At 40.0% G+C, this 15,274-nt stretch overlaps 1 protein-coding gene across 1 annotated transcript in view; it reads right to left on the bottom strand.

The window, feature by feature from the left end:
* PKP2 (plakophilin 2) overlaps window positions 1-15,274 on the bottom strand; it is a 41,096-nt gene that overhangs the window by 25,480 nt on the left and 342 nt on the right. Inside the window, 4 exon segments of the mRNA XM_036400201.1 lie at window positions 118-256; window positions 5,240-5,934; window positions 8,390-8,455; window positions 8,457-8,503. Coding sequence (XP_036256094.1) covers window positions 118-256; window positions 5,240-5,934; window positions 8,390-8,455; window positions 8,457-8,503 — 947 coding nt within the window.

Genomic DNA, 15,274 nt, shown 5'->3' with positions numbered 1-15,274 from the left:
TTGACACACAGTGCCATAAGTATAGAATAGAATAGAATAGAATAGAATAAAGTACAGAACAGTATAGAATCTGATTTTCTCTGCCTGATTGTAACTGGCAAAAGAATATTGACTTACTTTTCTCCTGGCATCTGCTTTTTGGAAGCACTCATGCTGAATGAAAGTCACTGCAGCAAGGATCCTGGGGGTGGACTGTGTGTTTTCACTCTTCAGAATGCTCACTGCACGCTCCAGGGTCATCTCCACTTCTGGGCTCCTTGAAAGTACAGACAGAGAGATATAGTGAAGAAAGACTGCAGAAAAATTACCAGTCTTGTAAAACTAGGATTTTTGTGTTTTTCATGTCACTCTAGCTTTTCTTAGAAATTTTTTTTCCTTTCCAGTAGCAGAAAATATCATAATGGCTTTAAGAGATACTGACATTCAGGGGGAAGAGAAAGCCATAAATAGAAGTGTGGTTCTGGAGAAAGCAAGTCATGCTTTAAGTTCTAATAACAAAATGGAAATATCAGTAGATGTTTGTATCAGTGTTTCCATCCAGTGGATGAATGAAGAATGAAAGGAAGGATGAAGAAGTGGATGAGGATCAAAAGAAGGCCATAACCATGCCAGAGTGACTATTACTGGCTGTGAAGATAATTTGATGTTCTCCTCAAGTGAGAGGATTGTTTTTTTATATTTGTCCTTATGCCTTTCATCAGTGTCTTAGTTCCCAGACTACATCTATGCAGGATTCAGAACCTCATTTTTTCAAAAAAGGAAGTTGTTCTTGTTTGAAATAGATGGGCAAAGCTATTTTTCAGGTGGGAAAAATAAGAATACCACTCATTAAACTGAGTATTGTAGAGATTGGTAGAAAGCCAATGTAGGGAATATTCAAAATATGTGCTACCACCTCCCTTCCAACATGTTTGCTTAAATGATTGATTGTGTTAGACAACCATATAAAAAAATGCAAAGAGAGGTCACCGAACACATATTTTTCCCCAGTAAATGGAACATGAAACAATTAATGGCACAATCAGGTGCATTAGCTCTGGGACAGGTGGTTATGCTCCCCAGACATTTTATTTACTTTTGGTTTCAAATATGCTGCACCCAGATAAAAAAAATGGGGAGAGAAAAGTTGACAAGAATATATATTTTTTTTTAAATCCAGAACATTTTGTAGTAGTAGCAGATGTGCCACCAGCCAGAAAGGGATGAGAGGGCAGTCTGTGACCCACAGCAAAGCAAGCAGTAATTGGCAATTACTCCCTACTGCAGAGCTACCAGAATCAGAATGGTTTATTTCATAATCATCTCAGTAAATGAATCTGTAGTTAGACATTTTAACTCAATTGCCTTTTACATTAAAATTAGCACCTGAGAAGTAGATTAACTGGAATTGAAACTTTAAAATTTTTCTTTAAACTAAGCAGAAATATTAAATAATAATTTAAAATGCTCAAGAAAGTGGAATATGGAAAATTAGCCAGATGATATTCCTTCTTTTTACTTTGTAGTGGAACTGAAAAACAGGCTTTTCAAACTTTGGTTTTAGTTATCTGTGTCTTAAATCAGCAAAGGTTTTGAGACCATGTTATAAACCTGCCCATGTGACCAACCATGTCTACCTGTTGGACACAGCAATAATTTTGGAGCGTTGTGGCCAAATTCAGTCACCTTCTGTGAGCAGCAGACATCTCTGATGTACTAAATGGTGGCATTTCACTGACCAGCAGCTGAACTGGAATAGCACCATGGGCTTTCCAAGGTCAAGCATGAGCTTATCCCTCAGGACACACCAGAGAATTTATGTCGGAACTCAACCTCAGGATGCCAGGGGTGTCCCAGGGGAGTAAAAGTCCACCAGGAGCCACTGCCAGGCTGAGATGGACGCATGGACACGCAGACAGTGCATTTCTAGGTGCTGGGGTACAGCTCTGCCCTGAGACTGACAGTAGCTCTGTGGCATTCACATTCTCTGAAAAATCCCTTCGCCCAGGAATTTTCTCTTGGGAAGCTGAGAAGCCTCAGAGAAAAGGAAAACAATAATTATTTCATTTGCTTCTCCTGTGTTTTGCTCGTGTGGAATGTGTTTGGAGATTGTTTACCCACATGGGGACAGTTTCATTGGATTTCTGGCGTGAGCTGTTTTGACTCTTTGACCAATCAGTGCCAAGCTGTGTCAGGACTCTGGAAAGAGTCACAAGTTTTCATTATTTTAGCATTCAGTAAGGATCTTTTCTGTATTCCTTAGTATAGTATAGTATTCTTTAATATAATGTAGTGTCATAAAATACTAAATTACCCTTCTGAGAGCAATGAGTCAGATGCATCATTCCTCCCTGCCACGGGGGTGCCTGCAAACACAATGCAGCTCCCCAGTCACAGTTACCCCTTCATGCAGCAGCCAGAGGATTTCTCTCCTGTTGTGCAGTGCCATACTTGGATTGCTCTCCACTGGACAAAAATAACATTCCCTAACATTTTATCTGGCAGCAGTAAGGGATGCAATACCATCTCTGACCCTCAGTGGTATTCATAAAGCTGCAGCACCCTAACTCTTGTCAAAATAGAATTTGATGCAAAGATTCCATTTCCACCCTCAAAGTATTACAGGCAAACTTAATTAGCTCTGTGGCTGACTGACACATGAAGAGACACCAAACAAATGGTCAGCCAAGCAGAGGTTGTTCAACAGAACAATGATTTGAAAGATTCTGACTTCAGCTTAATTGCCAAAGTATACCAGTTTCGAGACAAATACATTTTGTGGCAGCTTTCAGCACATTTAGAGGTCAGATTCTGCAAGCAGCCATTTCTCAGACAGCTTCAGGTTGAGCCTCTCTCTTTTCTAAGCTCTTAATCATGAGGATGCTCTTAACTGATTCACTTCACCAGAAGATACAGAGATAGCATCTCTGTACTTTGATTTTTTCTACTTTGCTTTCATAGCATGAGCTAATTCTTTTACAGGAAGTTTGAAAATGCATTTGTGATAGGTTTCAAATGCTGTATACAGATTTAAACTTACACAACTATTTTACATTCTCTTAATTCACTTGGAAAGACTTAAACTGTGGCCTGAATTAAAAAAAAAAGAAGTATAGATTTCTGGAAAAATTAAATTACTCCAAAAACAAGCTTATCTTTTTTCTCCTATTTACATTACTAAGGGAATAACAAGTAAGGCAGCAATATGTCAGATAAATGCAACCTTCAAATAAGAGAATGAGAAATAGCAAGAAAACTAGGAGTGTCTACAAATTCTTTTAACTGAGAGAACTTCTGGCAAATGCTGAACCTAAAAACTGGCCCTTAAGGAATTATGACATCAAAAGATTTCCAGCAGATCACAAATCTTCCATTTGAGTTAACATGGTCACATTAAAGCCTCTTGTACAACGATTCAAGACTGATTTTTACATCTGAAGGTGTTAAAATATTTTTGATGTTTGTACAGATAGCCAACCAGACTCCACTGTTTGCACCTGCAAAAGAAAAGCCAAAATTGCTCCTACATGTAATTCAAGATAAAAATTGTTGGTTGTGGCTCAGAAGTGCATTTTAGAATGTGCCAAAAGTTAAGCAGATTATAAAATCAATGGGATTCATGTTTGTAAATTGTCTTACTGAAAAACAAAGTCCTCCCTACTGAAAAACAAAGCCAGATACCTATTTTCAGCATTACTCCTCCAAAATCTTTAGCTGTTGTGAGCTCTCAGCTGGTTCTTCTGAATTCTTATAAGTCAACATAAGTAATGTCAGATCTCCTAAGTCCTGCATCACTCAGAGATGAAAACTTCTGTCGAGAGCAGGAGTGAGCATAAAATATATGTTTGCAAATATAATCCTACACACAGCATGTACTTGACAACAAAATATACCTGATCTGCACATGGCAGTGATATCAGGTGATGCCTTTTCTCACAAAGCAAGAAACTCAGAAAAAGAAGAAAGATAAGTCTTCAGAAAAATGAACTTAAGAGCTACACAGTTGTGGGAATAACATTTCTTAATAACAGTGTTGTAAATGACACTATGATTAACTTAAACAGAAATTTTAGGATCTTTATTTGAATTCTGAAACAGCAGCAAAAACCAGAATAAATATGCAACCTTCTCAAGTGGCTTGTTCTGTCCACTGAAATGTAACAGCTCTGGAAACATTCAGAATTATTCTAAAATGTAAAGATATTCACTCCTGAGAGGAAATTTAGAAATAATAAAATTTCTCTTTTGAAAATGGAAGAGATTTTAAACATTCTGAAATCTTCTCTGGAAAGGAATATTTGGTGGGGGAAGTAATTTTGGGAAAAAACCCAAAAAACCCTTTCCAGTATTTTAAACAATTTTTATGAAGTGGGGGCAGATTTGGGACTTTTTTGGCATGGAGCTAATAGAGTTTCAAATTAAGATAACTCCCTCAGAGAATGTAGGATCTCATGGTGGTAGGAAGCTGTGGGGTCTTGGGATTCAGAGCAGTTTGCATTTTTTCTAGGAAAGGATGGTGCTACAGAGCTAAGAAAAATTTCTGCTTATGTTTTACGTGAAGTTTATAAAAACTAAGAGGTGTCCTTGAAACCATGCAGGATTTTTAACTGGAAATTGTCAGTCTGCCAAAAACTGTCCCACTGGTATTTTTCTAACCTGTTCCCGTGAGAACCAGTGCTGATATCGTACGGCTTCTTGTGAGCACAAAATTTGCCAATACAATTTTGTGTACTGTGACTTAGATTGTAAGTTACTCAGTGACTGTTTTATGTCTCCTGATAAAGTTTATAAAAACTAAGAGGTGTCCTTGAAACCATGGAGGATTTTTAACTGGAAATTGTCAATTGCCAAAATGTCCCACTGGTACTTTTCTGACCTGTTCCCATGAGAACCAGTGCTGATATTGTACAGGCTCTTGTGAGCACAAAATTTGCTAATTGTGTATTGTGATTTAGGTTGTAAATTACTCAGTGACTGTTTCATGTCTCCTGATAAAGTTAACTCTTGGCAAAAGGGGGTCCCAAACTTCAGCAGGAGGTGTACACCTTGCACTGTACATACACATACATTTTTTCTCCCCTTTCCTCCGTTGCGCTGGATATGGCTTTTTAAAAGCCAATCTACTTTCTGCCTGCTCTGCACTGATATTTCATGCATGATGCTGGCTGCTGAACCAAAGGCTATCAGTTTCCTTTCTAACAAGCACGTTCTTGTCAGCTGTGAGAGGCCAGAGCCAAAGCAGGTCCTGCACTGTGCTTACCCCAGCTGAGATCCATTGAGGGTCGCTTGCTCGCTCTGCAGGAACCCATTCCTCCCTGCTGCGGCCACGGCAGCTGTCACTGGCATCCTCTTCCCATCCGTTTCTGCAGTGACACTGCCTATGGAAGCTGGCTGGGAAACCCCCCTCCTGCTCTGGGTGTTTCTGAAGGAGGTTTGGTAGAAGCTGGACCTCACGGAGTGCCTGTTCTGAGACAAGCGGGACGCGGCCGGGGACCTCACTTGTCCCACGGCGCTCTCCGAGGCCAGGTAGTTCTCCTTCTCCAGGAGGTTGCTCATGCTGCGGCTGTTGCCAGGCTGGTGGTGCAGAGGGACAGCAGGGCTGGGGTAGGCACCATCGAGGAGAGCATCGCTGGCAGCCCCCAGGCGGGAGCGCCTCCTGAAGGAGCGGCCCCTGTGCACGGAGTCATGGAGGCTGTAGCCGACGATCTCGGAGCGGGCGTACCGCGGCGGCACGGTCCCGCTGCACCTCAGGCCATCTCCTCCGTGCCTCAGGGACAGCCCAGCTGTGATCCCTCCATCGTAGTGAAAATCCTGGGGTATGTAGGCCAACCTGTCCGGATTTCTTTGGGGTGACACCTCCAGTCTCTTCAGAGGCTGCCTTTGAGCTCTCTCCTCCATCGTCCTGTAGGCAATCCTTGTCCCCCAGCCGTTGGTGTAAGAGGATGGGGAGGCGACCTGCTCCAGGGGGCACGAAACAACAGGAGCCACAGTAAGGTCACAGCATTTGGGATTAGCAGCAGAGAAACCAAACCAAGAGAAACCAAACCAAGAGAAACCAAACCAAGAGAAACCAAATCAAAGGCAAAAATTCTACCGTCTGCTCTCAGAATCGCAAAAAAATATGTTAACCTTGCCAAAATTGTGCATCAAATGGGATTCTGCCACACTTCTTGGTACCTCCCTCATGGAGGCAGGAAGAAGTATAGTCTAAACATCAGGAGGCAAAGGCTAAGCATCCTGTCTTTTGTCATGAACTCAAACCAGTTGCATAATTAAGCCAGGTAATGAACAGATTGATTATTAATGGAGATTCTTCTGTTGAAACTCCTTGGGGATTAACACCAACATCTGCTACTAAAGCTAAATTCAAGGCTCTCTAATAGACAGAAGAAAATTAATTAATCAGATAAAAAAAATTTATACTGAAGTGTTTTGATATTGGTAATTACCTTATTAATATAAAGTTATATAGCACTTGTGTTCATTTGTGGTGGGATCTAGTAAAAAGAGATAGTCCCTTCTCTCATTGTTTAGCCTCTAAAAAAATTAAGGAGACTGTATAACATTCCAAGAAAATTAAAATTACCATTTCACCATCTCAACAACTTCCTTAATTCTACAGTTGCAATTTTAGATTATTTTTTCTTCCTATACCTAATGGGGAAAGACTGTATTAGATCATAATCTGGCTTTACAATTTTCTCTTTTCTAAACTAAACAAATCCATGGCCATCAACCTTTCTTTGTAGAACGTATCTTCAAGATTCTTACTTTTAGGTACCATTTGAGGCTTCTTGATTCTTATCCTTTTTTCTTGCATTCTCCATTCAAAACCTTCCTGAACTAAATCAACTATTTGGCCTTGAAATAGAGGAGTCATAGACCAATTTTTAAAAAATCAGTAAGCATAGGGGCATACAACCATAAAAGAAAGCTCCATATCTCCACATTGTGTTAAAGCTTAGAAATATTAAAGGCATTTTTTAAGGTAAACTGAGAAGTTTACACAAGCTTTTAATTGAAAAAACAGTGCTTAGCAGATGGATGCCAGACTGAATTCCCTTTATTTCACTGTTGAGGAGATCCTGAGGGTGACAGATGACTCACAAAAGGAGTAAAGGTTATAGAAACTAGCAGGCTCAGGAAAATATCATTGGATATATCTGTTTATTCTACAGAAGTTATCAAGGATATCTTTATCTGTTGTTTGGGGATAATTAACATTTTTTGTGAAGTACTAGATCTTGTGGCTTTTCCCAGCTTTTATACTTTTTTCTCTTTTCTCCCCACCCCCTGCCTGGTAAACTGTATTTTTTTCTTGTGATTCCTATGTCACCTCCAGCTTTCCTCTTGTTGCTGTCTTCTGGAAGGAATGAATTCAGGTCAAATATTATGGACTGCAGGACAGATGAGAATAGAGGATGGGAGGACAGAGAATGAAATGTGTTTAAGTAAATGCTTCTGTCTCTCCCTGTAAAGAGCCAGAGCTGCTTCACTGCCTGGTCAAAAGCTGGGCTATTGTTTTTAATGACAAAATGCCATTCTCAAGTAGTCTAAAATTAGGAAAGAATTGCCCCCTTCATACACAGTTATTTACCAAATAAATGTTTCTGTTCTCAAGCCAAAATGCTTTCAGTTTACTAAACTGATTGTGCAGGAGCATTGCTATTGAGCTGTGTTAATTTCCCAGTCACTCCTTCAAATAGGTCCAAAGCCAATTATGAGCTGTGTCAAAAACCCTGCAGAAAACCAATTATTTATCTCAGTGTTCAGGCCATGACCCCAAGAAAACCTGGTCAAAATAACAAGAGAATTTATGATTAGATGGTTTAGAAACACCATTGTATTGCAAGGACTCTACTGCTGGAATTCTTATAATGATAAAACAGGTAACAACAGGAGTGTTTAAAATTATAAAGAACCACATTGTGAAAACTTAAGTATTTGTGAAACTAAAGCAATCTGTTTTCCTTTGATTTTGGATGCTCAATTCTGTTTGCCTGGGCAGCCTGGCCTCTGGCCACCCTGAGGTACAGATGTGCTGACTGAGCTGCTGTCTGGTGGGAGGGATGAAAATCTGACTTGTCACGGCCTTTGCCTCAGTGGAGTGTAAATATGATTTTTCATTTTCTACCCTGATGCCAGTTCTCACAAACCCAACAGGACTGCAAACAGCCCATCTGTATGATTGGCTTGAATCTGGCTACTGAAGTCATTGGAAGGAAGGGAGAACATTAAGAGATTTCATTGTAAAACCCTCATTTTCTAAAAATCAGGTTTTAAGAAAAAAAAAACAACAAGCAAACAAACCTCATAACACCACCTAAATGCTATTATTTGTGGCAACAAAACGATTAAACTATATGTGTGATACTATTTTCATTTCTACTCATTGTCTTCCTTGCCTCACCTGGTTTGCCTGGTAATATGAGAAGCTGTAGGGAGACCTTGGTGCAGAATCATTCTCAGTGATGCCCCATGTTGTAGACACGCTCTGGTACACTGGATGCACGGTGCAGGCTGCCTGGAACCAAAAACTAATATTAGTAAGATCTTACCAAAACATGGCATTCTGATAAAGGGTGATACATAATACTGGCAGCAGTCAGCACTGACATTTATGTAAAATTGAACAGGGAAATCGTGGAGGGATATTTGCATTTTCCCAAGGATACAAGCCATTTTTTTTTCAATTCCCTATGTACTTTGCTTAAGAGTTATTTTTAGCTTTTAGGAGTCCAGTGACTCCTGCAGCTATGAAAAATGTTTTAGCAAAGCAAGCTGATACTTTAAATATCCCAGATAACAAGCTGATTAAGTGCTGAAAAACAGTATCACTGAACTAAGAACACTTATTTTTCACTGTAACCACTGTGAATGTACATGCAAATAAATATATAAATGCATGGTTTACCCTGGCTGACTATGTACACAAGAGATGAAAATATTGCAGCTGTAGATTGGAGCTGAGAAACACAGGTTGATGTCTGTATCTGTTACTGTGCACACTAGAGATGCAGATTTCACCACGTACAGTTGTAAACAAACAGCACACACTGAGAATAGACTCTCTATTTCACAGCTGTCTGCCTCAGCTGCTGCTGTTTCCTCTCCCTCAGGTGCCAATTTAATGACAGAGTATGGGAGCAAATAATGCTTCACTGGTCTCAGTGCTCCACCCAAGCAGCACAAAGAGTCTGTGAACAAACTCTGTGGCTCATGGTGCTGTAAAGCTGGGCTGTCCAGTGGCACTTCTAATCTGCACCTGAAAGGTTCACTAATCCTACAAATAATATCAAAGATGCACATCTTATCTGGTTATCTGCTCTCTTTTTTTCCATGACCCAGCTCTGAAAGCAGAGCAGCACATCGTGGTTATTTCTTCCAGTAAAACCCCAAACAGGCCCACAAAACCTTTGGACTGTTCCTTTTTTTCACTCTCTTCATTTTCAAGGAGTGAATGCTTCTATTAATGAAACTTTTGAAAGCAACAGATATTAATGAAATAATTATTTATGAGATGCTACTACAAGAATCTGCACATAGGAATGTAGTTAACATGGGTTTAAAGAGCTGAAATAGAAGTTGGAAGCAGACCTCAAATCAGTCATAAATGGCCCTACTAGGCTGAACAGGTAACAGTGGTCAATAAAGAAGTTAGCTGGCCATCAATTTTCAAAACAGCAAATATTACCTGAGGTACTACAGAGAAGAAATCTAAAGAACCAATCACTGCCTTGCCCAAACTGCTGAAGATCAAATTTGTGTGTCCCACAATACAGTAAAATACAATACAATATAATGGCAGAATGGGATAATTTGAGGCCTAATTCAAACATAACTTGCAATAATTTTACTTGTATAATCATACTTTCCAGTTCTCTCATTTTGGCAGATTTAAACATGTATGAGGTGGTTTGTTAGGACACATTCACGGTAACTTTGTGTCATGAGAGTGGAATGGTGCAGCTTGGTCAGGCTCATGATTTGGATTGTAATAATTCCTTCCTGACATTACAAGGTTACCATAGCCCAAGGGTTACCTGAGCACATGAGAAAGAGGCAGGAGTAAATTCTTCTCTTATACTGCAAAAAATTCACAGAAATGTGCACCAACATCCCAGATCTACAGATTTATATGGATGTCTCATTTGTGTCATATAATTCCCACAGCAATGTACTATTTCAGGTGCCCAGTAAAAGCCCATCTCAGCTAAGTGCTGGCTTTTTAAAGATTCACTTTCTTCATTGCTGCATATTAAAGGACTTTAATACAATAAATCATGAAATATAAATTCCCATAAATTTCTGTTTCTTTACAGTTTGTATTTTTTTTCCTGTTTACTGTACTTAGTGAGAAAGTATTCTCAGTTACCTACTTAGGGCACAAAGGCCCTTTCAGCAAGTAATTTTTGCATATTTTAGATAACTCTAAGCTTGTCTTTATTAAAATAAAATAAAAATACAAAAAAGAGAACAAGTGAAAAATAACAAGGCTGTCCATTAACTGGCTGATAAACAACATATCTAATAGTTCCCTCTTAGAAAAACAAAACTCAGTAAATCAAGAATTGTACCATGCAGTTATCTTTCAAGCAGTCCCCTTTTTTTACCCTGTGAAATTATCCTTCAGTAAATTTTTTCTCTTTCACAGACAAACACAGTACTTGTCAACCTATGGAATTTCACTTTGCAGTTGTGTCTTGCTTGCTTTTATCACATCAGTAAATTATTCTACTGGCCTTTTACCTGTAGATTTATTAGGCAGACATAAAAGACATGGTTTTTACTGTGTGCTGGTTAGTTTCTTGTGCCAGAAGTCAGTGTGGTAAAGGAGAAAGTGGGAACTGAAGTGCTGTGCCTTTCCAAGAGTTATGAGATGCAGAATAGGTGACCTGATCAGAGCTTGCCAGCGAGGCTTCCCTCAGTTTATTTTCCCTGTACTACAAAACCCTTACACGCCCAGTGCAATGTTTTGTTGTTTGATTTTAAAAAGCCAAGAATTCTTATTTTTAAAATTTATATTATGTTCTTATTTTCTGTTAGGACTAGTACTCTCTGACTGTGGTTCTCAGTCTTTCACAAAAACTCTCTCCTCAGGAAATAAGCACATGATTCAGTTACTCATCCACAGGGACAAACACTGTTTGAGAGGCCATAGGACACCACACTTGATTTCCAGCAGCCAGTCAGGAAACAATGGGTTTGCTGCAGGCCCTGCATCATGTCTGTCAACCCATAAGGGTATTTTGGACAACCCAGGCATCTCAGACAGCATCAGACACCCATGTGTGGGCAACTGAGTGGAACTGCTTATCAGCTCCCTCTCTGCTGTCAGTGTGAACTAAAACAGCTGAGGAACACCTTGGATGTGGTCAGTAGAGGAGGCAAACTGAACCCCTCTGCTCTTCTCCACGCCTAAAATAAAAACTGTGCAGAAGTCACCTGATTCTGCAACAGTTACAGGAAAATTCTGAGACCAGAAAAAATAATTCCAGTATCAGGAGGCAGGAGCAGGCTGTACAGATGACAGAGCAGAAATCCCATCTGTCTCCAGAGGGGCTCTTCTCAAGTTCCCTTTGTCCCCCTGGAGGTGACAAGCCCAACACGTCCCAAGGCTTTGGGAATTCCTCCCCAGCAGTCACTGAATCACTGCCTATGGCTGCAGACAGACCACTCTAATGTAATGTTTGCTTTGCTTTCAGAAACAACCATGACAAGAGGCATCTCTAAGATATCTGGAAGATGAAAAAGACAATTATCTCCACTACGGGGCTGGGTGTATCAAATCCCCCTTAAATCACAGACAGGGGGAACTCTCTGATGTGAGTCTTCATATTTGAATGGATACCATGAAAGCCAAATTTTGGCTTTGAACTTCTCAGTGCAGTGATCAATGTAGCTGTACCTGAACACATCAATGTAAGAGGACCTGAGGGACTGTCACACCCCCAGAGTGCGCCCCTGCCCAGTGCTCATTGCCCACTCCTGCTCAGGGCACCTGGGTGGTCACCTCCTCCCATCCAGACTGGCACCCTCCCATCCCTTTTTGTACTTCAGCACTCAGGATGGACTGAGAGGATGACATTTAATGATGGCATATCAAAACCATCATTGAATCCCTTCATCTCCAGATCAAAGAGCCTTCCTTTTGATTGTGCTCCTTCATCACTCTGCCAGCACGTGCCTGGTCCCAGAGGAGTTCTTCTAACATTTGGTTGGAAGACATTTACACAAGAAAAAAATTTCTTCTGCCTCAGAAAGCAGAGGAATGTAACAACACCAACAAAAATAGAAAGTCAACCCAGATATTTTTTCTACTTCCTTATCCCAGACAGACAGAAACAGAAACTTACTATGGAACAGTTAACATGCCAGCATTCTGCAAAATAGAAAGCTAAGGACAGAAAAGTGCCCCGAGTCCCTAAAAGCAACTCTAACAAGAAAATGCTAGGAATTTTAGAAATTATTAAATGTGAGGAATAAATAAGTCTCTGATTTCCATCATCTTATATCTGATGCTGTTTATTTGGAAATCACGTAAGATTGAATTCTGCTTTTATTTTTTTGTTTGTTTTGTTTTTTAATAAACACGCTGTGTTTATAAAACTTGTTAGAAAAAGAATCAGTCCACAGACAGCAGTTCATCAGGCCATTTGGTTTTATGTGATACATTACTCAATTCTGCCCTCATTTTTTACAGTCAGATAAGGCATCCTGATTTACATCCTGATAAGGATGCCTTAAAGAGCCAATCAAAATCTAAAAGGAACAAGAGCAGAGGCAAGTGGACTCATCAACAGAATGAAGTTTAAAAGATTCCTAAAATGTACATGAAATAAAATCAGCCTGGACAACAAAACACCAGTCATTAAAATCTCTGATTCCAAATGCCACTTTGATGAGGTGGAACTACCTACCATTGTACTTCCATTCCTAAATAGCATCCAGAAATTTGATATGACTGCTTTAGTTGTTCAAAACTTTTAAGTGCAGTGATTTAATTTATAAAGGCTCAACAGTGGGTAAACTGGACAAGCTGCAGCTGCTGTTGAACTGCTTGAAAAGCTATTAACAATGCTTGAGAACATCTTGAAAAGAGTTGAGCACATATGTAACTTCATTCCTTTGGCAGCAGGTGGAATCCTCAAATCTGGAGATTACTGAATTTCTATTATCAGAAAGAAACACACCTACCAAAAGGGGGGAAAGGGCATGACACAACAAACAGTATGGGGGTAGGAGGAATAAAATAGTTCCATATAAAAGTAGCGCTGAAGGCTACGCAGACACCTCTAATTTGAAACTCTAGGGAGAAATTATGCTGGCTGACAAATTGCTTCTTGTGGCTTCAAAGTTTCAGTAGAGTATAGTCAGAGTACAGTCAGTAGAAAATGGGTGTGCACTGCTAACACTGGGCAAGAACTTTTCCTACCACTGATTTTTCACACCCAGTGGTTATGTGCTTGGCTAATTTTAGGCATGCATGTGAACACTGTGGCTCGGTATGCACCAAGTGCCTTGTTGAGCAGAGTCTGAAATACTCCTGCAGACAGGACAGTTATGTCACAGGGGGCTGCTCCTGCTCCCTCTGAACCTGTGTAATCCTCCCTGAAACTGCAAACAATTTAAGAGCCTTGATGAATGTAGCCAGGAAAGGGCTGTAATTCACAGAAAGGGATGATTTTGCATGTAAAAAGGGGCATATTTTTAAAAAGTTCCCTACACATCAGAATTCTAATGTTTCTGAAAGCATGGTCAATTTTTGAGCAAGTATGTCTAGAAAGCACATTGGGACACACGTGCAAGTTTATGTGTATTTTTCAGGAAAGCCAACATGTTAAATACAAGACTGGCTATTATTCACATTACATATATTTAAGATCTAGGCAGATAGACATGTACTATACATATGTATAAATTAATGGAATGCATTTCAGTTTTCATTACTTTTTTCTGAGTTTTACAGTGGGACTAAAAACTGTACAGCAACTTGCCTGTAAAAATAAGTTTGAAAGAAGAAAAGTTCATTTTTTTGCATGAACATGACATGTTACAGACATGCCATTTTCCACCCCTTATCCTGAAGTTTAAAAGCTTTGCTGTCTCAGAAATGCAAGGGCATCAAATACTTGACCTTTAGAAAAACAAAGCAAACCAAGATAACTATCCCCCAGATACATCAGGTCTGTTAAAGTACTCCAGAGAAGCCAGGATGACTTGAGAGCAGGGGAACTCTGTTTTCATAGTGTTTTATCCATGGTTTAGAGGCATGAGCTCAGGTTCACTACACCGTAACATTTATAAACTACTCTTAAAAAGCTTTTTGCAGGCTCTCTGCTGAGAGAAAAAGAAATTAAGCTACCCTAAAAGTGTTTAGAATCCATATTTAAATTACAGCAGCCAAGCTAAGGACTTGCATGTTTATTTGCACATTGCACATCCATTTTTTTGACTTGTACAACTGATTTCTACAAGCAGAATATGCCCATTTTTGCCATGAGTTGTTTTTAAAAATAGAGGCCAGACAAAGAACAAGAAAATATTCGTCTGCCTGACTCTTAAGATAGATGAGTGAAGCATGGTTATAAAGACTTTTGTCTCACAGCTTTTAGCAAATGAAAGGTGACAACTTCTTTAAGGACAATGGAGCAACAGGGCATGTAGCCTGTGAGTCAGTCATACCTTCCCATTCAAAAACAGAATTAAAGTTCCATGGCATATAAAGTTTTGAGGAATAGTTAAGACTAAACCTCTCGAGTACCTTGCCTTTAACCTCAGCAGCTGGCAGTCACCCTGTGGGTGCCTGGGGCTGCGATCGGGCTCTGCTTGGGGTAGGTACAAGGTGTGGCCGCGGGTTTCCTGACGGGTTTGGCCTCCTGGCCACAAGATCTGGGAAGGGAGGGATGATTGACGTCAATTTGCAGCACGCATGTCAAAGAGCTGGGTAAATAATGTCTGATAGCGTTATCGTTCTCTGCTCCCCATTCATGCCTTTCCTAGAGTTACTTTTCCAAACTTTTTTTTTTTTTTTTTTTTTTTTAATTTCACGGTTAAACAAGGCAAAACTTTTCCTACGATTCTTCCCATTTTACTTCCCAAAAAGGAGCGGTGGGTAAAGCTAAAGGCACTAAAATAAGCACATGAAGCGGCTGTTGGATCAGGAGAATTTCAGCACAGAATTTCAACTCGGTTCCCGTCTCGGGCAGCGGAGAGCCTGCAGCGGCCCCGGCACACATCGAGTACGGCGGAGGTTGGGAGGGAGAAACTCCTGCGGTGGGAAAAGAGTAAAAGC

The sequence above is a fragment of the Molothrus ater genome, chromosome 5 (assembly GCF_012460135.2).
Source record: "Molothrus ater isolate BHLD 08-10-18 breed brown headed cowbird chromosome 5, BPBGC_Mater_1.1, whole genome shotgun sequence".
In the NCBI taxonomy this organism is placed as follows: domain Eukaryota; kingdom Metazoa; phylum Chordata; class Aves; order Passeriformes; family Icteridae; genus Molothrus; species Molothrus ater.
This window is presented reverse-complemented; position numbering and strand designations above follow the sequence as displayed.